The sequence below is a fragment of the Bubalus kerabau genome, chromosome 13, assembly GCF_029407905.1.
Source record: "Bubalus kerabau isolate K-KA32 ecotype Philippines breed swamp buffalo chromosome 13, PCC_UOA_SB_1v2, whole genome shotgun sequence".
Taxonomy (NCBI): Eukaryota; Metazoa; Chordata; class Mammalia; order Artiodactyla; family Bovidae; genus Bubalus; species Bubalus kerabau.
The window spans coordinates 25868450-25895254 of NC_073636.1; the positions used below are offsets into that span (position 1 = coordinate 25868450).

General features: G+C 38.9%; 1 protein-coding gene across 6 annotated transcripts in view; it reads right to left on the reverse strand.

The window, feature by feature from the left end:
• ARHGAP21 (Rho GTPase activating protein 21) overlaps positions 1–26805 on the reverse strand; it is a 131030-nt gene that overhangs the window by 70554 nt on the left and 33671 nt on the right. For all 6 annotated transcript variants that reach the window (XM_055543829.1, XM_055543824.1, XM_055543828.1 and 3 more), the window contains 2 exons: positions 6481–6660; positions 4011–4035 (listed from right to left, as the gene is read on the reverse strand). In XM_055543829.1, the coding sequence (XP_055399804.1) occupies positions 4011–4035; positions 6481–6660 (205 nt within the window). The remainder of the gene's footprint in view (positions 1–4010; positions 4036–6480; positions 6661–26805) is intronic.

The window sequence follows — 26805 nt, forward strand, 5'->3', positions numbered from 1 at the left end:
GACTTTATAAATAATCTTAATTTGACAGATCTTGCTTTGCAGGAGATAAGGTGCTTGAATTTATATCTCTCTTATTTTAAAAATCTTAGCTATGTTGGGTTTATTTTAATTCTTTTATTAGCATTTTAGGGCTTCCTTCATAGCTTAGACGGTAAAGCATCTGCCTGCAGTGCAGGAGACAACGGTTCAATCCCTGGGTCGGGAAGATCCCCAGGAGAAGGAAATGGCTACCCACACTCCAGTATTCTTGCATGAAGAATTCCATGGACAGGGGAGCTGGCAGGGTACAGTCCAGAGGGTTGTAAAGAGTCAGACATGACTGAGCGACTAACACACATATTAGCCTTTTAAGTTAAATTGTTAACCAAGCTTATAATTATTATCTCCCTCCATCTGTTGGACTCCTGATAAGTTTATTGCATTTCAATTATTTACATTCTTTGATTTTTAAGCTATCAACTATAATTCTTTTAGTTATTAATATACTGACTGACTCTGTATTTTCTTAAACTGTTAACATTTTTCTTATGTATGATTATTCCCTCATTGACAGCATACAATGCCAGTAGAACAGCCAGATAATTTAATCTCAAACTATAGTGGTAACTTTCAGATCAAACTCAGTTATGAGGGATAATAATCATTAAAGATCACTTGATATGTAGTCTTGAATATCCATTCTCCTAATAGTCTTAAGTAGTGTCACCAGATCAAGCTGGACTGTTGGGGAACTGTACTCGTGGGGGCCACTGTTTTATTGTTCGTCCCTATAACCTAAGGTTTTTCAACTTTGGCACTATTCTGGGCCAGATAATCCTCTGGGGGTGGGGTCTTTCGGGTGCATTGTAGGATTCTCACCAGCATCTCTGACCTCTCCCTGCTGGACACCAGCAGCACACCCTCCCCGCCACCCCAACTGTGTCAGCCAAAAATGTCAGCTGATGTTCCGTGTACCCCCTGGGGAGAACATCTGTCCCCAGTTGAGAAGTTCTTTAGACAAAACTGGACCACGGGCTTTTGAAATCAACTTATGCTGAGGAATCTGTTAAAAATATTCAGGTAAAAGGATGGTTTGAGGATGCTACCTACTACATTATCTTTGTTTCCATTATGAGGAACCACAGGAGAAATCTGTCTCAGACTTCAGTGCAAACCAGATGTTGTTTTCTCATGGACAACATGAATCCTTGTGCTCAGTCACTCAGCCATGTCCTACTCTCTGCGACCCCATGACTGTAGCCCACCAGGCTCCTCTGTCCATGGAATTCTCAAGGCAAGAATACTAGAATGGGTTGCTATGCCCTCCTCCGGGGGATCTTCCCAACTCAGGGATAGAACCTAGGTCTCCTGCATTGCAGACGGTAACTGTGAATCCTGAGCTAATCCTTAAATAATAATCCTTCCTTCTTTCCCTCTTTTTTTTCCCCCCCCCACTGGGAAAGCTTCAAAGCAAATTTACAGCCCATCTTTGATAACAGTGTAGGATCTATAACACACATTCATGTGGACTAAACCTCCTGAGTGTCAGTTTAATTCATCTTTTCCCTCATGAAAAAATGAGGCTTTTCTCATAGCTCAGTTAGTCAAGAATCCACCTGCATTGCAGGAGAGTCCAGTTCAATTCCTGGGTCGGGAAGATCCTATGGAGAAGGGATAGGCTACCCACCCCAGTATTCTGGCCTGGAGAATTCCATGGACGTATGGTCCAAGGGGTCATAAAGAGTTGTACACGACTGAGCCACTTTTCACTCTCCCCCATGAATATTTTAATCTCATTTTTATTTTAGTATAATACATGCATGTGAACACAAATTCTCTTTTCAATGAGATTAAATATAAATTAATAAATAAACAGTATTTAAACTGTAAATTTTCCCAGCAGACCACACCCTTCAGTCTCGCTTATCCATGCCAGTCCAAATCTTCGGCTGGATCTGTATCTTTCAAGTTTTCCCTTATAAATGTTTTATTCTCTTCAGTCAAAACATATAATGAAACCTGCTCACTTCAGTGAACAGATATGTCAGAAATATAATCATCTGCAGAGTACAGTTTTACAACGAAGCCCTTCTACATTTATTAGCAGTGTATCTCTCCCAGTAGAAACTAGAACACGAGAGGCATTAAACTCCAGGTGCAGTGTGTCCGGTAAGTAGCCCAGGCATTAGCACATCAGTCCACAGGGTGATGGGGAGACAGAGCAGCCACGCCTTTCTCACGCTGACGCTGGTCCTGTCAGTTTGCCTTTCGCCACTGAGGCCAACATTTGGAATCCATCCTGAGCCCTGGAGCATGACAGATGGTGACACAGGAGTGGCCCATCTTGCACTACGGTGATAACTATGAAGGGTCCTACCTCACCCTGCACACTCAGATTATTTCTCATAGTGCTGAAAGAAACCATTTTCCTCTCGTGTGAACCCTGAACACAACACCTCAAATCAGAGATGCTATTACAAAGGTGTATCAACTGGGGAGAGGATGAACACTGTATGGCCTATTCAGGCAGGGGAAAACCACTCAGGAAAAAATAAAAAGGAGTACTATTAGTACCTACACGTACAATACGGTGAATCTCAAAAATACTATGACAAGCTGTGGGATGGATTAGGAGATTGGGATCGGCATACATATACTACTATGCATAAAGTAGGTAACTAAGGAGCTCGTACTGTATAGCATCGCAGCACCTACGGTAGTGACATAATGGGAAGGAAATCCAAGAGGGATGTATGTGTACACGTGGCTGATTCTCTTTCCTATACAGCAGAAACGAACACAACACTGTAAAGCGACTATACTCTTATTGAAAAAAAAAAAAAAACCATGCCAAGTGAAAGAGAAAAAAGAGTATACACCGTATTTTCTGTTTATAAGAAATTTGGGAAGACACAAAACTCATCTATCGTGACGTACAGCAGATCAGTGGTTGTCTAGGGCCAGCAGTGTTGACGGCACAGCAGCACAAGGGAACTTTACGGATGATGGAAAGGTTCTTTTCAGAATCACACCTTGATTGGACTGGTGGTTTCCCAAGTGATGTATTTATCAAAACAAAACCTTAAGTAAACAATACATTTAATTGGTGCAAATAGGTGTTCTTGCTAAAAAGGCATCACTTCAAACAAAAGGTAAAACATCGGACAAAACCAAACTGAAGAACGCTGTACAAAAAAACCAAAGTTTCAAGGCCACGGATTTTAAGGAAAGACTGAGAAGCTGTCACAGACTACAGGAATCAAGGGGTCGTGAAAAGTGAATGCAATATGAAATCTGGGAACAGAAAAGGGGCAAAATCCAAATAAATTCTGCAGTTTAGAGAGGAGTGTCATACCAATACTAATGTCTTGATTTTCTTAGTTGTACCATAATTATGTTTTTAACATTGGGGGAAGTTGAAAGAAAGAAGATACAGAAACTCATCACTATTTTTACAAGGTTTTAAACACCTAAAATTATCTAGAAATAAGTTTTTTAAATAGTGTTTTATTGTGTATAAATTTAAACTCATTAAAGTTCATATAAAATTAAAATAAAAATAAAAACGGCAGTTTTTACTAAATAACCCTATCCCTAGGCTGATTTTCCTTTCAAGTCCATTAAATATGTTTAAATCAAGAGTAACTAGAAGAATCAAAATATTTCTCAATATTTGAACCAATAAATCTAGTAGATAAAACACACACCAAATCACTAAATTTATAAGATTACTAATTGCATAAAAAAAAACTCAGAATTACTTTCCTTAGAACCATGATACGTTCCCCTACATAACACTAATATATAACTGACAACAAAATCTTCACACATTCAGATCATGATGACGCAAGGGAATCCATAAAATTTTGAAGACTACAGTAAAAACGTTTAATTTCTATGACTTTCACATCTAGAGACTCTTTTATACGTGGACTCCAAAAACTAAATCATCTCACTGAATGTTACTTAAAGAATGGTAGGAGATGAGTAGAAAAACTATCAGAGAAAAATTAAAACTTTTATAAACATACCTCCTCTGTTGCCATTTTCTTCATCCTACAAAACAAAAAGTATAAATTCATGTGAATACATGTTTAAAACTGGTAAAATCACAGCAAGGCTCAACTAAATTCAAATTGCTCTCCTGAAAATGTGCCAATTACAATCTCACTAACAATGCCTTTTGCCAGAAGGATGAAGCTGTCATGCATGGAGATGGAAAGGAGGACAACAGAAGTTCAGTTTCTGACATACTGAGTGTAAGCTGTCTAAAACAGACATCCAAGGAGAGCTGTCAGAAGCGGGCAACTGTATGGATGAGGCTGCTACCTGGAAGGCAGGGCCGGGTTGATTCATCACTTATGCACTAAACCTTAAAAAATGTGCCTTTTAAGGCTATCACAGCACTCAGAACTATCTTTGGATAAGTTGGTTCCAAAATGCTATATCTTTAAAACTTTGAGGTTTATCTACTTGGTTGCATTCATTGCTACCATGCTGCCTTGCCATGTTGTCTACCTCTAGCTGGGAAATTAGAAAAGCAATTTTGAAAACCTAGCATAAAAATACATTTATTCAAATATTTGTTGAGTATCATATGAAAAGCAATGTACTATGTACGATGTACTATGGAAAGAAAAACAAACATTTAGTGAAGGGCTGATAATTTGTTGTGTAATTTTTGACCTTTATTTTGGCTGCCCAAATACATACTTTTTTTTTCTGGTTACAAGCTCTGTTCTGAGACTGTTCTGGCAACAAGGTTGCCAGCTACGTAACATAATAAAGACATTGTTGAATTAATGGTACATTTTCTGAAAACTCTACAATATTAATTTTTATTAATTTGAAGTGGATGAACAAGTTTTCAAATTGAAAAGATTTCAATAAATATTTTCCATGTAAAAGTTATAAGACTGAAACTTATTTGCAAGAACATCTGTGTTAAATAACAGCATTAATTGCTAAGGTTTAATGAGCAATTACTGTCTGCCAATTTCTGTGCTATCTTACATGTATTACATCACTTAATCAACCCAGCCACCCATGAGGAAGGTGCTGTCACTGTCTGTTAAGAGGCTCATTCAAGGACATAAAGCTGACAAAGAGCAGAGATAGGACTCAAACCCAGACTCTTTTGACTCCAAAGACTGTGCTGCTAACAGTTACATTGAGCCACTGAAATTTCTAGAAATATTTTCCAACAATAACAATGCATTTTAAATCTATGTTTGGTAAAATTATCTTTTACAATCTGTACTCTCTATATCATCACGATCTAATACTCTTCTTCAAAACAAAACCCAAAGACAAAAACAAAATTCTCCTTAATATGTAATTAAAGCAAGGGACTCGATTATTCTCTTACGTGACCTAGTATCTAAGTTATACTACTTAAGGCATTTTTTTAAGGTAAAGCAGATGTTTAGGGAATCCAGTTCAACTGTTTTATACATTTTAGGAACACCAATCTGGTCAGTTTAAATTCCAAAGGTAGCAATAATTCATCACTCTTAAAAATTATTTAGTAGTTTTAAAAGTTTATAAGATATTTTCCAAGAAAAATATAGTTTAAAAAGTGTGTTGTCTTCAGAAGTAATATGACACTATGTTATAAAAGACAGCCCTAGATTCATAGATATTTAGATTTAGAAGAGACTTTCAAATCTTCTAGTACAATTCCCTTTAATTAGAATGGAAATCTAGAGCCCATAAGAAGTTAAGTGTCTTGGTCAAAGTCCCCCAAGTCTTCTGAATGTCATTATTTCCATTACACTGTTGAGCAATAGTTAAGCATCAGGCATTCACGTTGGCCAAATTCAAATCCTAGGTCCACCACTTACTCATTACATGACTCAGATCAGGTCCCACATCTGTTATATGGGGCTAATAATAAAGTGAGATAATGCTCATGAAGAATAATCAAGAATACAGAACAAGTACTCAGCACATCAGCTGCCATCACAGTGACTGCATTTGCCTTTTATTAGACCGTGTTCCCATATGTTGAAGCCTGTCAGGGTAATTCACTCTAGTCAGAAGCTGTGATTTTAAATTCTGACTTGCCATCATATTACATATCTGAAAGTTAAGTATGAATTTAATTCTAATAACTATACAACTATCCAAATATTTTAATGAACTATTTCCTCTGCATGCTCTTCCCAGAAAGCTTATCCCCTTTCTAGATATTAGAAAGAGCAGGATGAACTTTAGAATTAGAAGTGATAGTAAAAAAATATATAGTTCAAAATTAGTATGATCTTTCAGAGGAGATTAAAGTTTTGATCCAGAAGATGGAATATATCTAAAAGAAGGGAAAGAATATAATAAAAATGCAAACAGACTGGGTTGGCCAAAAAGTCTGTTGTCATTGGAAAAATCCAAAGGAACTTTTTGACCAACCCAATAACACTTAATCCTTAAAAGACAGAAGGCAGGACGAGAGGAAGACAAGGAGACAGCAACTGCCTTGTGTGCTACTTTAATTACTTCTCTTACCTTAAATGAAAATTGAATTGCAGACTCTGGGGGATAAACAATAAAATGCCTCAACGTAAAACCAAAGCCTTGAGATGTTCTTTTCAACATAACTGTTTTGGGACCTGGCCAGGAGAACATTTCATCTTCGGATGGTGATACAGTTTCACTTTGTTCTTTTCCATCTTTACTTTTTGATACCTAAAAGGAAAAGACATTTAAACGTTAACTATATAGCACAATATATTTCATCATTTGGGGGAAATGTTATGTGTAAAAATATAATAACTGAGTGCAGAGGGGAACTAACTGGAGAAAAAGAACCATATTCTGATTCATGAACTATATGTGGCATAGAAAAATCACATAGATTATAAAAAACTCAATTTTTTCCAAGAAAGGGATGGTATGAAAAGTTAATCAGAAGCAAGAAAGAACTCCTGAAAGTGAGACATAAAATGACAGGTTAAAATTTTAAATGCAATATAGATAAGCAGCATGGTTTGTGGAGACAGAACTGACATAACCAGAATAACCCCAGCAGGAGAACTGAATAAATTATAAAAATTCATACTATGGACTCTTAAGGTCATTAAAAATGATGGTAATAATAAGAAAAATGAGTTATGGCTGGGGATATTTATTATACACAGAATTTTAAAAAAGAAGTCACAAAAAAAATTTAAATGCAATAGAAAAACTAAAAGACAACACAAAGAAAATCTCAGAGGATTAAGGATTAAGAAACAGAAACCATGAAAAAAACATGAAACTGTTGCTGAGTAAGAACCCTAAACATGTTGTCAGTCCAATGACAGCAAAGGACATTAGAAAATAAGAGACCAGGCTTCAGGTTCTAAGCGTAAATTCAGTATCCACATAAACAATCCTTCCCAAACCCTGGCTTTCCGGTTGTGTGCTTTCCTCTCCCCCGACTCTTGGCTTTTATCTGGTCAGAAGTAAAAGCCCTCTGCAATCTCAAACCTAAGAGCCCACCCCTTCATCCCTCTCATACGTCAACCTTTACAAATTCTTCCATCTGAGGCTGACCCTACTGCCCCTTCCCAGCCCCTCACCGCCCCCTGGCCTCCCCTCTCCCTTAAACCAGCTTCATTTCACTCTTCTGCCTTCTCTTACCTCCTCAGAGTCATCTGAGAAAACCTAAACCTGGGTAAATCAACACTGCCTGCTCTGCACCTGCACCCGTGCAGCTGAACACAGGTAGACAAAAACAGAAAATTAAGCCGACTGCTTTCCCTCTAAGTTCATGATCACTAAGCTCACGCAAGCCTTCAGTGTTGGTGTCCATTTCTCTGCAGTCCATTCTTCCAATGACTGTTCCATACCTTCTCCCCTGCCCTCACTTGGCGCTGATGACCCTGCTTTTATTACACCACGATGAGTCCTTTGTCGCCTTCCACGTCTCCCCACCTGTTTACCTCTGTCCCACGTTCTCCTGTCTCCTTCCTGTGACAATGGCTGCAGTCCCCATTGCTCTAAGGTCCCACCACTTAACGGGGTAGAGCCCAGTCCCTCTTCCCAGACAAGACATGGTCCCACCCATTCTTCCTCCCTCTCTTACATCACGCTTTCTCCTTATGACCTCATTCCCTTGGTGCGTGTGTACATTTTTGTAAGTTCTTTTATCTTAAAACGACAGCAAAAGTCCTCTCTGACCACAGTCTTCTCCAGCTTCCACTTTGTTTTTCTACCTTTAGAGCAAGACCCCTTGGAAGTTATCTATGAATGCTATCTCCAATTCTTATTCTCCCATTTGTCTCTTAAGTCCCCTTAAATCAGGCTGTGGCCTCCCTATATCCCTGAAACTGCTTTTTTGTCAAGGCCCTGAAGGCTTCTACATCGTTATAATGAACAGTCAATTCTTAGCTCTTGTCTTCGGTGACTGATAGTTGGTGCAGGGATTACTTCCTGCTGGAAAAATTTCTCCATATGACTTTCCACACTGAATTTCCTCCTAATTCCCAGGTTCCCTCTGCTCAGTCTCCTTTGCTATCTCTTCAATGGCTCAACTTCTGAATTAAGGAATATGAGAAATCAACCCTGAATATTCATTGGAAGGACTGATGCTAAAGCTGAAATTCCAATACTTTGGCCACCTGATGCAAAGAACAGACTCATTGGAAAAGACCCTGATGTTGGGAAAGATTGAAGACGGGAGGAGAAGGGGATGACAGAGGATGAGATGGTTGGATGGCATCAATGACTCAATGGACATGAGTTTGAGCCAGCTCCGGGAGGTGGTGAAGGACAGGGAAGCCTGGTGTGCTGCAGTCCATTGGGTTGCAAAGAGATGGACATGACTTAGCAACTGAACAACAAAAGGGCTCAAGTGGACCTTTCTACCTCTACTCTGGCTTTTGGTGATATCCTCAATTTTTCTCTCTAGCCCAGACACCTCCCCAATCTAATAGGGATCTCAAACCTAATATGTCTTGTCTACCTGGCTGTTAAGATTTTGTATGAAATTACTAGTTCATCACAGCAGTTGTGAAATGTCACCTTTAACAAATGACAAATACTTGAATATGCTTGATTCTACTATATTTTTAATTTGTTTCACTGGTGAATCTTATCTATCCCTCTACAACGATATACCTTACATGAAGGTATTCAAATTAAAAAAAAAAAAAGTTCCTGGAAGCCATTTTTCAAGAGACTTCTAAATCCTAAATATTTTGATCATAAGTCAATATTTTGACTGTTACTAGTTAGAAAGAAAGAAAATGAAGTCGCTCAGTAGTGTCTGACTCTTTGCGACCCCAAGGAGTGTAGCCTACCAGGTTCCTCCATCCATGGGATTTTCCAGGCAAGAGTACTAGAGTGGGTTGCCATTGCCTTCTCCAGGGGATCTTCCCAACCCAGGGATCAAACCCGGGTCTCCCACATTGCAGGCAGATGCTTTACCTTTTGAGCCACCAGGGAAGCTCCATTACTAGTTAGCCATTCATCAACTTCATTTACTTTTCCATTTGGGGAGACACTAGATAGTAGCATTCCCCAAACCTACAGTAGGGGAGACTGGACCAAGCCTATTCAACGGAATGCAAGAGTTATAAAACAGAAAAATGAGCAATGTTTCCACACACTGTCTGTGTGTTCCCAGTTGCTTCAGTTCAGTTCAGTCCAGTCGCTCAGTCATGTCTGACTCTTTGCAACCCCATAAATCGCAGCACGCCAGGCCTCCGTGTCCATCACCAACTCCCGGAGTTCACTGAAACTCACGTCCAGCGAGTCAGTGATGTCATCCAGACATCTCATCCTCTGTCGTCCCCTTCTCCTCCTGCCCCCAATCCCTCCCAGCATCAGAGTCTTTTCCAATGAGTCAACTCTTCGCATGAGGTGGCCAAAGTACCGGAGTTTCAGCTTTAGCATCATTCCTTCCAAAGAAATCCCAGGGCTGATCTCCTTCAGAATGTTCTGGTTGGATCTCCTTGCAGTCCAAGGGACTCTCAAGAGTCTTCTCCAACACCACAGTTCAAAAGCATCAATTCTTCAGTGCTCAGCCTTCTTCACAGTCCAACTCTCACATCCATACATGACCACAGGAAAAACCATAGCCTTGACTAGACGGACCTTTGTTGGCAAAGTAATGTCCCTGCTTTTGAATATGCTATCTAGGTTGGTCATAACCTTCCTTCCAAGGAGTAAGTGTCTTTTAATTTCATGGCTGCAGTCACCATCTGCAGTGATTTTGGAGCCCCCAAAAATAAAGTCTGACACTGTTTCCACTGTTTCCCCATCTATTTCCCATGAAGTGATGGGACCAGATGCCATGGTCTTCATTTTCGGACTGTTGAGCTTTAAGCCAACTTTTTCACTCTCCACTTTCACTTTCATCAAGAGGCTTTTTAGTTCCTCTTCACTTTCTGCCATAAGGGTGGTGTCATCTGCATATCTGAGGTTACTGATATTTTTTCCGGCAATCTTGATTCCAGCTTGTGCTTCTTCCAGTCCAGCGTTTCTCATGATGTACTCTGCATAGAAGTTAAATAAGCATGGTGACAATATACAACCTTGACATACTCCTTTTCCTATTTGGAACCAGTCTGTTGTTCCATGTCCAGTTCTAACTGTTGCTTCCTGACCTGCATACAGATTTCTCAAGAGGCAGGTCAGGTGGTCTAGTATTCCCATCTCTTTCAGAATTTTCCACAGTTTATTGTGATCCACACAGTCAAAGGCTTTGCTTAGTAATGTCCAATTCTTTGCAACTCCATGTACTGTAGCCCACCAGGCTCCTCTGTCCATGGAATTTTCCAGGCAAGAATACTGGAGTAGGTGACCATTTCTTTCTCCGGGCGATTTTCCCAACCCAGGGATCAAACCTGAGTCTCTTGCATTAGCAGGTGGATTCTTTATCACTAAGCCACCTAGGAAGCCCTTTTACACACTGACAATAGGCAACTGGAAATTGAAATTTCAAAAGTAACATTTAAAAAAAATTTTATTTTTAATTGGAGGATAATTGTTTTACAGAGTTGTGTTGATTTCTGCCATATAAGGTGAATCAGCCTAAAAATACCATTTAAAATACAAAATACTTAGGGATAAATATGAGAAAAGATTTGCCAGACCTGTAAACTGTAATTCCAAAACTGACAGATGTAAAGAAGTTCTAAATAAATGGAGAAATATGCTATGCTCACAGTTTAGAAGACTCAGTATTATTACACTGTCAATGCTCCTGAAACTGATCTATAGATTCAATGAAATCCCAATCAAAACCCCAGGAGATTTTTGTGTAGAAGTTGATTAACTAAAATGTACTTTGAAATTAAAAGGACCTAAACAATCAAAACAACTTTGAAGAAGCAGAACAAAACTGGAGGACTTACATTATAGGACTTTGTTTAAAGCTACAGTAATCAAGACTCTGAGCCTCTGATGGAGACTTTGCACATTTGAAACTCATTTATCATAAATGCATTTTACCTTATTCCCCCTTCTAAGACCTGGAAATTTTGAGGGGGAGGGGGAATAGCAGCGAACACCAACATGGGGGACTCAGGCTGAGTCTCGGTTGCAGAAGTGATCACATAATCAGGTAGAATTTGTAGCAGGAAAGTTTTTATTCTAGGCTTAATTATCCAAAGAGATTAGTTAAGCTTTAGGTTGTGACTGAATCCTCCTTTTAAGATCCAAAGGAGAAAATTATTTTATCTTTGCATTTAAGTTCATTCTCTCCATATCTGTCTGTCTCTCCCTCAAGTTTGTATTCTCGAGTGCATTTGGTATTGTTTTTTTTGTTTGTTTGTTTGTTTTTTCTTTTAGTCACTGTGATAGGTGTGTGGTGGTTTCTTGGTGTGCTAATATTTGCATTTCCCTAATGACCCATCGGAGAAGGCAGTGGCACCGCACTCCAGTACTCTTGCCTGGAAAGTCCCATGGACGGAGGAGCCTGGTGGGCTCCAGTCCATGGGGTCGCTAAGAGTCGGGCATGACTGAGCGACTTCACTTTCACTTTTCACTTTCATGCATTGGAGAAGGAAATGGCAACCCACTCTAGTATTCTTGCCTGGAGAATCCCAGGGACAGAGGAGCCTAGTGGGCTGCCATCTACGGGGTCGCACAGAGTCGGACACGACTGAAGTGACTTAGCAGCAGCAGCAGTAGCAACGGCCCATGATAAACACCTTTTCAAGTGCTCAGCTGCCATCTCCTTATGTAATTTTAAAGCCCAAAAGAATCTCAGATATGACAGACATAAATGAATCGTTTTCTACTACACAAGGAAACTGAGGCCCAGTTTAGCTAAGTGATCTATGTAAGACTTTTGTAGGCTAATTCAGAGTAAGAATTAAAATCATAGTTCCTGAATCTGAGGCTAGAGTGTTTCTCCTGTGTCACAGTGTTTGTGCTTAGTCGCTCAACAGTTTCCAATTCTTTGCAACTCCATAGACTGTATCCTGCCAGGCTCCTCTGTCCACAGGGATTCTCCAGGAAGGAATACTGGAGTGGGTCACCATGCCCTTCTCCAGGGAAATCTTCCCAACCCAGGGATTGAGCCCAGGTCTCCTCATTGCAGGTGAATTCTTTACCATCTGAGCCACCAAGGAACTTTTCATCATTTTTTCTATTGTGCAATCTGCATAGATTTTTTCCCCCAGTAGCACTTTGATCTAATTTATTGCTTTTATTTTTCTGCAGGACTCTAATTTTACAACTTTAAACAGTTTACATGCATTATTTTCTAGTGTATTATTATGACTTGGGCCTCAAAGCTCCCAAACATATTCAAGCTTCCTTTTTCCTCTGAACCATAAAGATAAGGCTCTAGGATCCTGGTATCATACTTCAAGTTGCTACATAGAGCCTGCTGTGTCTTATTCTACTGAGTTCTTTACAAAATGGAGAAAATGGGATAAAGAGTAAGCAACTTCATTTTTGCTCTCTGCAGAAGAAGTTGTTTTTTTTTTTTTTTTAATGTCACAAAGCTCTGTTGTCTCAATTATTTCACCCTCCCAAGAATATCACATTGAATCCTCTGCAGTCTCCTTACCTTTTCCCTGCAAGGGAGAGGGGAGGGTTACCATTCTTCCTACATAAAGAGAGAAGATGAAAAGAAACACACACATGTGCCTTCCTCACTCTTTCTCCTCCTTACCCTCGGAGCCTTTTGATCTGCCGGATTTTACAACAAGGGCAAACTGCAGGCACACAGCGAAGGGCACAGCAGTCAGATCCCTCCACTGAGACGACCCTTCAGACGCTCTCCCTCTACACATGTCGCAGCTCCCCACCATGAGCAGCGACGTGTGTACTCATAGCCTCAGAGCGTAAGAAGCCTAGAAGCGGATGGAATCATAGTGGTCCCATGCCTGTGAACTGTCATCTGATTCCCTTAGACGACTTCATAACAAGGTCGCTTGATTGAGTAATAACTCAAGGTTAAAAGAAACCAAAATAAAACATAAAAACTAGATATAACAACTAGACAAAGCAAAGAGGAGTGAGAGAGAAAGTATTGGGGGACATGCTAATCATATAATAATAATAAAGGTAATAATAACCTCACAGAAGGGAATGCACACAGGTATGACAGCACCTTTGGGGATAATCGGAAAAGGCAATGGCACCCCACTCCAGTACTTTTGCCTAGAAAATCCCATGGACGGAGGAGCCTGGTAGACTGCAGTCCATGGGGTCGCTAAGAGTCGGACACAACTGAGCGACTTCACTTTCACTTTTCACTTTCATGCATTGGAGAAGGAAATGGCAACCCACTCCAGTGTTCTTGCCTGGAGAATCCCAGGGACGGGAAGCCTGGTGGGCTGCCGTCTATGGGGTCGCACAGAGTCAGACAGGACTGAAGCGACTTAGCAGCAGCAGCAGCAGTTGGGGATAATGGAAATGTTCTCAGATTATAAAGAAAGTTTCACTACTGTATAAATTTACTGCAAGCCACTGCGATGTACACTTACAATGGGTGACTTTTTATGGTATGTAAATTACACTTCAACAAAGATGCTTCAAAAGAAAAACTGGCATGGAAAGTACAAAGTCTAAATGTGTGCCAGAGGTGAAAGATGTAGGGCTGTGATGAAAGCAAACACAAGTGAGTTAAGAAAGAATCCCTTACAGGGTGACACACACAAAAAATAAATAAATAACATTAAAAAAAATAAAAAATAAACATAAGTATAAAATATTATACTTTTGTTTCATAATCTGCTCTTATAAACTAAGATCTTATACATGTTTCAACGCCATTCTCCCAAATCATCCCACCGTCTCCCTCTCTATGAAACAAATCGCCAGTCCAGGTTTGATGCATGATACAGGATGCCTGGGACTGGTGCACTGGGATGACCCAGAGGGATGGTAAGGGGAGGGAAGTGGGGCGGGGTGGGGAGGTTCAGGATAGGGAACACATGTACACCCGTGGCGGATTCATGTTGATGTACGACAAAACCAATACAATATTGTAAAGCAATTAGCCTACAATTAAAATAAATAAATTTATATTTTAAAAAAACTAAAAAAAAAGAATCCCTTTATACACAGTATCTATGCTAATGCTATGCTAAGTCGCTTCAGTCGTGTCCGACTCTGTGCGACCCCATAGATCGCAGCCCACCAGGCTCACCCGTCCCTGGGATTCTCTAGGCAATAACACTGGAGTGGGGTGCCATTTCCTTCTCCAATGCATGAAACTGAAAAGTGAAAGTGAAGTCGCTCAGTCGTGTCTGACCCTCAGCAACCCCATAGACTGCAGCCTACCAGGCTCCTCCATCCATGGGATTTTCCAGGCAAGATTACTGGAGTGGGGTGTCATTGCCTTCTCTGACACAGTAACTATAGAAGCCCTCAACTATCTTTTGTAATTACTTGTAATTTAAATAGAATGGGGATAGCTTCCTAGTATATTCCAGGAATCATTCACAATAAAGCATAAGAAACTATTGTATTACATTCATTCTATAAGATCCTAATACTGATTCCATCATATACCTAAGATTATAAGGCCTACTCCTATGGATTATTGAAAATGATTTGCTATTTTAAAAAAATTTTTTACCACTGATAATATTAGTACCACTTAAAGACTTTTCTTCCTTATTTTAGGGCCAGACTTATTCACTGTGATACAACCCTTTTTTTAAGATGACACCTGCTTCCATATTGCTGTAAATGACATTATTTTGTACTTTTTATACCTGAGGAGTATTCCATTCTATGTATTATATCTTCAGGGGCTTCCCAGATAGCTCAGTGGTAAAGAATGTGCCTGCAACGCAGGAGACCTGGGTTCAATTCCTGGGTCAGGAAGATCCCCTGGAGAATGGAATGGCTACCCGCTCCAGTATTCTTGCCTGGAGAATTCCAAGGATAGAGGAGCCTGGTGGCCTACAGTCCAAGGGGTCCTCTTTTCTTTTTTTTATTGGAGTGGACAGAGGACCCGGGCAGGCTACAGTCTACAGCGTCACACAGAGTCAGACGCAACTCAAGTGACTTGGCCTGCACACATATGCCAAGTATTCCTGACAACTCTGGGCTTGGAGCTTCTGTTTATGGAGGAAGTCTCTTTCTTAGCCAGGTTGATAACAATTGAAACCACTTTGATGTTTATTATCTAGATGCATCCAGATATATTTTTCCAATAATTCTAGTTTTCAATAGATATTTTAATATTTAAGTGATAAAAGATGACGACCAAAAAAATTTTAACACTCTCAGGAACTGAAGTTGAAAAATCTAGAGAATTCACTTTCACTGCTGAGGGACTGGGTTCAGTCCCTGGTCAGGGCCCTAAGATCCCACAGCCATGCAGAGCAGCCAAAACACAGAAAAAGAGAAAAATCTAGATGCTTGGATTTCAGTTTTAAAATACTACTCAATTTTTTTTTTTACAACTTAATTTTTAAGTTCATTATTGGACATTCATTTATAATATCTTTCATCTCGGTTGACTGTCAAGATGGGTCCTTTCTCCTGCTTTTCTGTATGGTTTCATTATAGATTGTTTTGAATCGGCTGATATTTTCCTATGTGATTTCCTTCTCTATTCAGCATTCTGGTTTTTAATATAATTTTTATCTAGACAGTACTCTTCTTTCTTCTCTCTCTAAGATTTACTTTCAGATCCCATCATGCTGAAGACATGAGTTCTTAATTCCGCAATTTTAGAACTTCACTCTCACAGAAGATGGCTATGTTAAAACCGGAAGTAAATGAAAAAATTAAAAAGAATGGTGTGAACTGTTTATAAATAGCTTAGCTCTGACTACCACTATGACTTTGAAAGGTTATTTCTAATTTACTTCTGACGCGTTATGTGAGTAAAAGTTGCTCAGTCGTGTCAGACTCCTTGCGACCTCTTGGACTATCAAGTCCATGGTATTCTCCAGGCCAGAATATTGGAGTGGGTAGCCATTCCCTTCTCCAGGGGATATTCCCAACTAGGGATCGAACCCAGGTCTCCCGCATTGCGGGCAGATTCTTTACTGTCTGAGCCACCAGGGAAACTCAAGAATACTGAAGTGGGTAGTCTATCCCTTCTCCAGAAGATCTTCATGACCCAGGATTTGAAACGTGGTCTCCTGCACTGCACGTGGATTCTTGACTAGCTGAGCTACCAGGGAATCTGTCAATATTATCAGTCTCACAAAATGGTAAAAATCAGAATGTTCTTCCCTTCACAAATTACCCATTTCCTGGGCGTTTTCTCATAGCTGTCTTACTAGTAGTGATGGTGGGATCAGATTACATTTACTTTTGTCCCTTGGACCTTCTGTGACCAACAATAAACGTTTTTGTGATATTAAAGGAAAGTCTGAGCTTGTTTCCTAAAATAGAGAAAGCATTTTCAAGATGATACCTTAATGGTATCATCATGTGTCATCTGGCATTTGTATAACTTTCCATATCATTTGAAAGAATTCCTCTTTATTACTGATTCCAGAAGCAAACAAAGATGACTGAATCTAGCTGGCATGCTTGCTGCATTCATCCTTTCATCTTTAAAAGCTTCTGACATTACTTCCTAATTCTGTTATCAAAATTACTCACTAAAGTAAAGGAGGCTGGGGAACGTGATTAGCTATTTACCAGGAAGAAGAAAAGGGTTGATGAACAGCTAGCCAATCTCTGCTGTGGTTCATTGATTTTCACTGATACATAAAAGTTCATCGTGAGTGTACCACGTTTTACCTATTATCCTCTAAATGGAAATAGGGTTTTCCCATTTTGCTATTAGCAAAAAAAGAAAAGAAAAAACCAAGTTGCTAAGAACATCTCCTGTTCATAAAAACATCTTTTACACCAAAGTTTCTTAAGGTATTTACATAGTAGTTACCTGGTTTATTTTTTATGGTATTTACTTATGCTTACATAGTATCTAGACGGTTTCTTTAAGGTATTTACCTGGTATTGGATAGATGTTCATAGTTTAATGACAGATGGTAGCTTAACATAGTAAGTTTCAAACGTGTAATTCAGAAACCTGACCTAGACCATGACCATCATCAGTCACTACTCGCCATCTAGCCCATCACTCTTCTCTATCAAAGGAGCAAGTGGACTAGGAGAACTACCTGCCCTTTGCACATGCAGACTGTCAACATACCACTCTCAAAGTTTCACTTATATTCCTCTAGTGCTATACTAAGAAATAATAATAAAAAAAAATCTCTCATTTATTTAAAAATGTTTATACACTGCAGGGCTGTTTCCTAAAGGAGAGAAAGCCTACACTCTATGTAGGGAGAGTATTTCCACTTTAAGATACATCACCAGCCCTATACCAAAACCTCTCTAATTATTAACTAGCATTAACTACGAAGATGAAAGTTCAACTGGCACCCAGCAAGCAGGCACAGGGTATGCTCCACGTGTTACTTCAGTACTGCCATACTGAACTACCATGATGGCGCTGACTGGCATCTATTTACATCTTTTTAATATGGGGTTCAAAAAAAATAAAGTGACTTCCCCACAGTTGTACAACATATAACTCCAATTCTAGAGCTCTCTAAAAAAATAACTCTCTACCCAAAAAGGTACAAGAACTCAACTCAATCTGATTCCAATAAAATGTTTACTTACTTTTCCAGGACTATGTTTTTCAGAAAAAGAGTGTTTGCTGAACCTTACAACTTTAACAACTTCTAAATAATATTTTATTAAAAAAAAAGTTCATCAGTCCACTGATTAGCAATAAAACTAAGCACACACTAAACTAACTTAACTATTTATTTCAATACATTAATCTCTTTACATTACATGGCAGATTTAAATCCACACAGGAGAATCCGTACAGAAGAATGACCTACTGTATACCTCAAGTATTTTTTTAATGAAGCCTTGGATAACTTAAATTTTTCTAGAAACAACAATTCCAAACTAAGTTCCTATCAAAAACAAAACTTCCAGAAGTCTATCAGTTTGATGGCTGAACATCTTCTAAACATATTAGAAATGGGTCCTTAACAAATGACGACTGCTATTTGGATGGCGAAAACTATTTAAATCTGCTTTACATATACCTTTTTCTCTTTCCTTTGTTAAACGAGTATAGAATAGAATGACTAAATGAAATACACATCTAAAATGATAAAAAAAATCTAAAAATGTAATTTTAGCTGCTCAAGTACTTCCCAAAAAAACGATGTAGTGGCACTATGTTAATATTTAATGTTTCTGCTTAATTGCTTTTTCCTTGCCTATATTTTAATAAATATGAAAAAGAAAGAAAATTATACAGGCAAGCGGAGAGCCAATTATATAATACAAAGAAATAAATAAGTTATTAAATACATATTTAAAAGTACAGTGCTGGTCAACCACATTCAGCACACACCCAAAATAATAACTGAGCATTATATCACTATAGATATTTACAGCCTCATACAATCTACACTAGTACAAGCACCTCGCCCCTGCTCTCAAAGCCTAACTAGCTACATGGAACATTTATAATCTATTTTTAAGCATGTCTACCAGAATCGGGGGATACAATTTTATCTATTTTCCTCATTTGCTGCTAACTCACCAGAAAGTTATTTGCTAATCACAAAAATGGAATGACAGAATGACCATTTAGAATAACAACAACAAAAAAAAACCTTCTTTTTCAAATTTAATACCATACTGATAGAAGTCTTCCTAAATTATTAAGCCAAAAATCTCATTCCATGCCAAAAGATTTTCAAATTATAAAGGAAAGGTATTAAATTTCCAAAATATTTTTCTGCAAAGGACTTCTGAAGGAATTACTTTACTAACCGAAAGTTTAGTTAAGTCTCTCATTAACAATATTCTCTACTAGCAGGAAAGGACACTGAAGAAAAGATATTATTCTAAACTCAATCAGGAAAAACCGTGAGAATTCTCATACCCTTCTACTGGGAGTACAATCTTTCTGTAAACCCTCTTGACAACATTTATTAAGAGACTTAAATTTTATACCTTTTAACCTAATAACTAATGAAATAATAAGAGGGTGAAGATTCATTTTACAAAATATTCAGCCTAAGGTATAATAAACTCTACTTGGAAATTATTTCAAAGTCCAACAATAGCAAAAAAAAAAAAGGAAGAGTTACGTAAATTATGATACAGCTGAAATATGAAAAAAAATTAATGACATGGGGAAATGCCCAAAATATAATATTGAGGGGGAAAGTAAGGTTAAAATGTCACAGTTTGACAAAGTGTTTTTTAGTCTCTCTCTCTCATACACACACACACAGAGTTTGGAATAAGGGGCCAGGGTCCTTTTTTTTTAGACAATTCATCAATTTTTATAAGGAACCCGTGTGAATGGTAACTTTTCACAACAGCCTGCATTGCTGTGCATCACTGTGTACCACACAAGCTGCGTTTTGAACACTTTGTCTGTGTTAATGGAATAATCCACTCTTTTCTTGGTACCAGTGTGCCGTACAGCAGAAACCACCAACCAGTGCCGTGCAATACTCAGAGGCAGTCTTCCAGGGCCTGTATCTCATAGAGCCCCTGTAGTGAAGAGTGTACCCTACCATCTTATAATTACTTGTTTATACATCTATTGGAGAAAGCAATGGCACCCCACTCCGGTACTCTTGCCTGGAAAATCCCATGGATGGAGGAGCCTGGTAGGCTGCAGTCCATGGGGTCTCTAGGAGTCAGACACAACTGAGCGACTTCACTTTTACTTTTCACTTTCACGCATTGGAGAGGGAAATGGCAACCCACTCCAGTGTTCTTGCCTGGAGAATCCCAGGGATGGGGGAGCCTGGTGGGCTGCCGTCTATGGGGTCGCACAGAGTTGGACATGACTGAAGCGACTTAGCAGCATATATCTATATTTTCAATCTTAGAGTCGTTTCCTGGGGACACAGGAGAATAATGTGTTAATTCAGTGCCCATCACATATTCTGACAAAAAACAGGACTCAAAAAAAAAAAAAAAAAAAGAAATCTACATGAATTAAATAACCCTGTATACGAGACAGCAAAAGAGACACTGATGTATAGAACAGTCTTTTGGACTCTGTGGGAGAGGGAGAGGCTGGGATGATTTGGGAGAATGGCATTGAAATATGTATAATATCATATATGAAACAAGTCGCCAGTCCAGGTTCGATGCACTATACTGGATGCTTGGGGCTGGTGCACTGGGACGATTCAGAGGGATGGTATGGGGAGGGAGGAGGGAGGAGGGTTCAGGATGGGGAACACATGTATACCTGTGGCAGATTCATTTTGATATATGGCGAAACCAATACAATATTATAAAGTTAAATAAAATAAAATTTAAAAAAATAAATAAATAAAATTGATATGTAAGTTTAAAAAAAAGGACAATGAAAAACAAAACGTCTGCTTTAAAACTCTGATGGGGAATTACTCCTGTTTAAGTATGTCCCCATTTTTCTCATTAGAGACAGTAAGGGCATATAGCTCTATTTCACATCAAATAGACAGAGAGTGAAACAGACAGAAGCTCAAATATAGATGTCTATTTTTACACATATTTTCTTGTAAAGAGTCTCTATGACCAGATAATAGGGTTATTTTCAGAAGCTGCTTTTTTTCTGATATGAATAAAATTTTGTTTACTCTGAATCAGAGAACAGACCGTATTTTTAGGGGAAAAACAATCACCTCCCTATCCTTTGGGCAGACAGGAATCTCCGAATTAAGAAGCAAGCTTAAATTTCAGTTCATCTTAGCTACTAATGAAATACTGCAGCCCCCTCTGAGCAGACACAGTGATACGGACCGTGTATAGTGCTAGTGAAGATATGGGTACAGAAGGTCAGACCCGTATCATGTGGTTTCCCTATTTTGCTTGAAGCACTGTAATGACCTAGAGTACCAGAGATTCATCTTGCTAAAAGTCCATACAGAAAAGCTTTCTGAATCTACATTGATTTTAGATGATCAAAGATACTATGCTGGCAACCAATGTTAACAGTTGCTTCAATTTCCTCAGCCTGAACTATGGAAAAATTTCACAGACTTTTATATAGCTGGAAGGAAACATGGAGATAATATAATCCAACTTGGCCATTCACCATTTTATTAAGCACTGAGTCTCCAAGAAGTTAAGTAACTTGCCAAAAGTTACACGCTGATGGGTTACCCGAACTATTCATTAGGGTCCAACTGAAGTAGGATAGACTGGGCAGAGAGTATTACTCCAATGGGTCAGGAGCAAATGGGAAAATAATTCATAAAAGATGTTGAAATGGTTTTTGAAATGTGTAAAAATATAGGTCTGTGTATGTTAGCTAGGACGAAGGCACCCCATATCATGTGAATTATTTTTTTACTCACCTACTCTCAAGGAATGTAGATCATCATAGTCTGTTATTTCCAGGAGAAGAAGGACATCCTGATACATAAGGTAAACTTTGTCCTACAAGAAACTTGCCCCCATGAATGGGAAGAGGTGTAAACCCTAAAGGGAGTCACATAAACTACATCTTCGAAAGAGGACTCTCTCCCCTCACCTTTTCCTTACCTTTTGTTGAAAGAAAGCTTCAAATAGAAGCTCTATATACAAAATATCAGATATATAGGGCTGCTCTCTCTGGGGACAGGGGCAGGAGAGTTTGTACAGAAACCTGCTCCCTTTTGCTAGTTCCTCAGAAACCTGAACAGTCTGTTAAGGAGTTTAAAGATCAGAGAGGTAGGTCAACCAACTTAAATTTACTAAACACAAAAATAGAGACCCAGAGAGACTTGCTGATGGTCTCACGGCTAATCAGTGACACGGTTTAGGCTAGAACCTAAGTTTCCAATCTCCTGATCCTGGAACTTCCTCACTGTATTATACCATGAACAGATAGGTTTAGCAATTCAAGGATACCAGCTACTGAATCAGGCACTCTTTGCTTTTTCCATTATAAGTGATATTCATCAGATGCATATATTCATTCAAGACAAATTAGAAAATAAAGTTAAGCAAAAAAACAGTAATAACTTAACTTACATACCATTACCCCTCTAGAGAAAACTGATGCCAGTATTTTGGGATATATTATACATATATATATATATATTAGACCTTTTCATATATATACATATATATACATATATACAAACACACACAAGAAAAATGCTCTTCTAATCTTATTTTTACTCAATATGTTATGAATGTCTTTCTGAGTTAATATAACATGTGTGTGTGTACTAAATTGTGTCTGAGTCTTTGCAACACTGTGGACTATAGTCTACCAGTCTCCTCTTCCATGGAATTTTCCAGGCAGGAATACTGGAGTGGGTTGCCATTTCCTACTCCAGGGGATCTTCTTGACCCAGGGATCACACCTGCGTCTCTGGCATCTCCTGCGTCGGCAGGCGGATTCTTTACCACCATTGCTACCTGAGAAGCCCAATATAACATATATCTATACATTATTTTTAAAGACTGCATGGTATTTCACCATATGGGTAAATAAAACTTCATTTATTCACTTTTCTTTTTGCTATTTGGAATGCACAGTTTGTTAAACCTTTTTATACTACTATTACCATTATTGCTTATTACTACTGCTACTACCGAGAAGGCAATGGCACCCCACTCCAGTACTCTTGCCTGGAAAATCCCATGGACGGAGGAGCCTGGTGGGCTGCAGTCCATGGGGTCGCTAAGAGTCGGGCATGACTGAGCGACTTCACTTTCACTTTTCCCTTCCATGCATTGGAGAAGGAAATGGCAACCCACTCCAGTGTTCTTGCCTGGAGAATCCCAGGGACGGGGGAGCCTGGTGGGCTGCCATCTATGGGGTCGCACAGAGTCGGACACGACTGAAGCAACTTAGCAGCAGCAGCAGCAGCAGCACTGCTTCTACAACCACTTGTTGACCAATTTCTGTAAAAAACCAGGAACGGGTCATTGGGATAAATTCCAAAGAATGAAGTTGCTGTAACATCATTATGCTGTTTAATGGTTTTATATTCAAAGAGTCAAAGGGCCATCTATAAAACAGGGACCAAGTCATACACCTACTACTGACAGTGTATCAAACTACTATATCCATATACTTGCCAACACTGGGTAGTCATTCTTTGCTAATAAGCTAAGATGAAAACTGATTCTTATTGTTTTAATTTTTTGTTTATTTCATTTGTAGTGAAACTAAACATCTTTGCAGGAAACATCCAATTCTTAAAGACCTATAATATAAATAACACAGAAGGGACTTTCCAGGTGGTCCAGTGGATAAGATTCCATGCTCCCAATACGGAGGACTCAGGTTAGATCTCTGGTCAGGGAACTAGATCCCAGCTGCCGCAACTAAGGATCCCACGTGCTACATCTTAAAGATCCCACCTGCCACAACTAAGACCCAGGGCAGCCAAATAAACTAATTAAAAAAAAAAAATCATAGAAAAGAATACACAGATATGTCTCAACTTGTTTGAGACTGAATTGCAAAAAAACACATTGCCGCTGTTCAGAACACAGTTCTCAGCCAAAATGAGGGTTGACAGCAATGTCTTAAAACACAGTAATAGAAACCAAAGCAAAATTCCTGAACGGGAAAGGGAACTTAAAGTGCACAGGGACCCAGAGGTGACAAGTGGGGGAAGCAGACCCCAGATCGCAGAAACGAGACAAGCTCCCCGCGCAAAGAGGGTTAAACTGGCTCATGCTCAAAATAATCTGAGCACTGAGAAGCACCACCAGACACCAGGGCAGATCCAGTCTGGAGTTGCCCTGTGCAGCCAAGGCAGATGACGTGACGCTCACTAACTGCATCCATGGTCCCTCAGGGGAAGACTGGCCTTGGAAATGGAGCAACTCGGCTCTGCTCCGGGCTTCTAATGTGGTAATGTACTGTCTGCCTACAGCCTTTCAGACGCACCACTGTTTCTAGTCGAACCCAATTGTGTCTTGTTTATTTCAAAAACCCAGCTAAGTAAAAACATTCCAAATGCAGGAGGTCCTTGTTTTATAATTTGTTCATGAAAAGTAATGATTAAATACCAAGAAGTATTTTGAACATATTTTACAGGCCCTGGTGGAGCTTACTATATAAAAGAACCCAGGGAGAAAGCCTTTGGGAAGGCAATAAATTATTTTAATCACTCCATAATTTATGGCCCATAAATACAATTGCCTTTCAACATAACGTTTTTTTTCTGGAAGCTACATTATAAAATGAATCGCTTGAATAGATAATATTTTTACATAGAAAAGAATGCTTTAATTGGCTAAAACACAGAAATGATTCAACAACACATCCGGAAAGTAAATATATAGCAATTAGAAATCTCTAAAATCATTTCCAAGTGCAGTCACAATTTTTAAATAAGCATAATTAAACCAGCTGGATATTATATAAGGAGGAGCTTAAAGTATTATAAAGTACATACAGCACTCATAAAAATACAAATCCAATCTATCTTAAATTTTACTGAAAATTTATAAGGCAGAAATAAGAACCATTAATCATTCAGATCAACCTGAACAGCCCAAAGAAAATTTTCTATTAAAAGAAGGGCTTTTTAACACTCCTTTACATTCCTTTGCTTTGGCTCTAGTGCAAGCAGTTCATGGTTCCGCTGGATGCCACAGGGCATTTCTTTAAATACTAGCTGGTTGGACCATCTCCCAAATCAATTTCCAGATCTTTGTTAGTGATACTGATATTCTTGTGATTGTTGCTGCTATTGTATTAATTCAAATTTAATTAAATAATTATAATTTCCATAGGAAGAAACAAGAGTCTGCCTATAAAATAACTTTGTCTTTGGAAAATTGCTTTTCCTACATCCATTTTAGTGAGGCTAAAAGGGCAATCCCATTCTCTGTGGATCTTTATTTTTTAAGATTTTTTTTTTAATGTGGATCATTTTTAAAGCCTTTATTGAACTTGTTACAATATTACTTCTAATGTTTATGTTCTGGTTTTTTTGGGAGGAAGCATGTGGGATCTTTGCTCCCTGACCAGGGATTGAACCCGCAACCCCCTGCACTGAAAGGTGAAGTCTTAACCACTTGACCCCCAGGAAAGTCCTTGTTCCTTCTATTATTAAAAATCTTTACATTCAAGTAGATAGAATCGATGCAGAAAATATTTAATATGCAGTTCCTGAGAACATCTGGAAGATAAAAGTTGCTTAAAGGAGACTAACTTGCTTTGGTTACTCAAACATGCTTAGTCGCTCAGTCATGAGCAACTCTTTTTTCAACCCCATGGACTGTAGCCCACCACACTCCTCTGTCCATGGGGATTCTCTAGGTAAGATCCTGGAGTGGGTTGCCACACCCTCTTCCAGGGGATCTTCCCAACTAGAGACCAAATTGCAGGTGGATTCTTTATCAATGAGCCACCAGGGAAGCCCAAGAATACTGGAGTAGGTAGCCTATCCCTTCTCCAAGGGATCTTCCCAACCCAGGGATTGAACCAGGCTCTCCTCTATTTCAGGTGGATTCTTTACTAGCTGAGTTACTAGGGAAGCCCCAAGACTTGTCTATACTATTATTACTATATCAACAAACTTAAACATTAATACCAGATACTAATTTAGTATTAAATATTTCCCAGTTCATGTGAACCCGAAAGTCAAATTAACCATGGCAATGTGATTTAAAAAAAAGAGAGAGACACACACATACAGACCCACGATGAGGCCTCAGTTCTTATTTTTGTTTCAATTCGAGTCAGGTACAACAGTATAAAACCCATGAGTTTACAAATTCAAATAGACTATTCAAAGAAACCGAAAATTCAATGACATCATTCCTCTTTTGTGTATTTTTAACACTGTACTCAAAGATATTGGGTGACTTATCCAAGCTCTTACAACTAGTGAATGATGGGCAAAGAAATCCAAGTGGCCAGTAAAAGATGCTCAAGCTCTTTAGTCATCAGGCAAATGCAAATCAAAACCATCATAAGATACTATGACAAAGAGACCAAAATAGCTAAAAAAATATTTTTTAACTGGCAAACAATTATTGGCAAGGACATAGCGTAACAAGAGTTCTCAAATATTGCTGATGAGAATATAAACTGGTACTACCACTTTGAAAAGCTGCTTGGTAGGAACTGTCAATGTTGGGCCATAAAATGTGAACATCACGTGTCCCGGGAACTCCACTCCCAGATCAACACTCGACAGAAATCCATACATGCAAAGCCATGTGCAAACATGTTCACAGCAGCATTATTGAGGATGGCTGAAACTGGAAATGAGCTCAATGCCATCAAAAGTAAAATGGATAAATTGTGGCCTATTCATAAAACTACTATACATAACTTTTTTTTAGGTTTACAGCTAAGGCAACAACCTGGATGAATTGAAAGCTAATCCTAAGTGAAAAAAGTCAAACACAAATCCAATAACATTCATAATAAATTTGGGCAAACCAATACATGGTGATGGA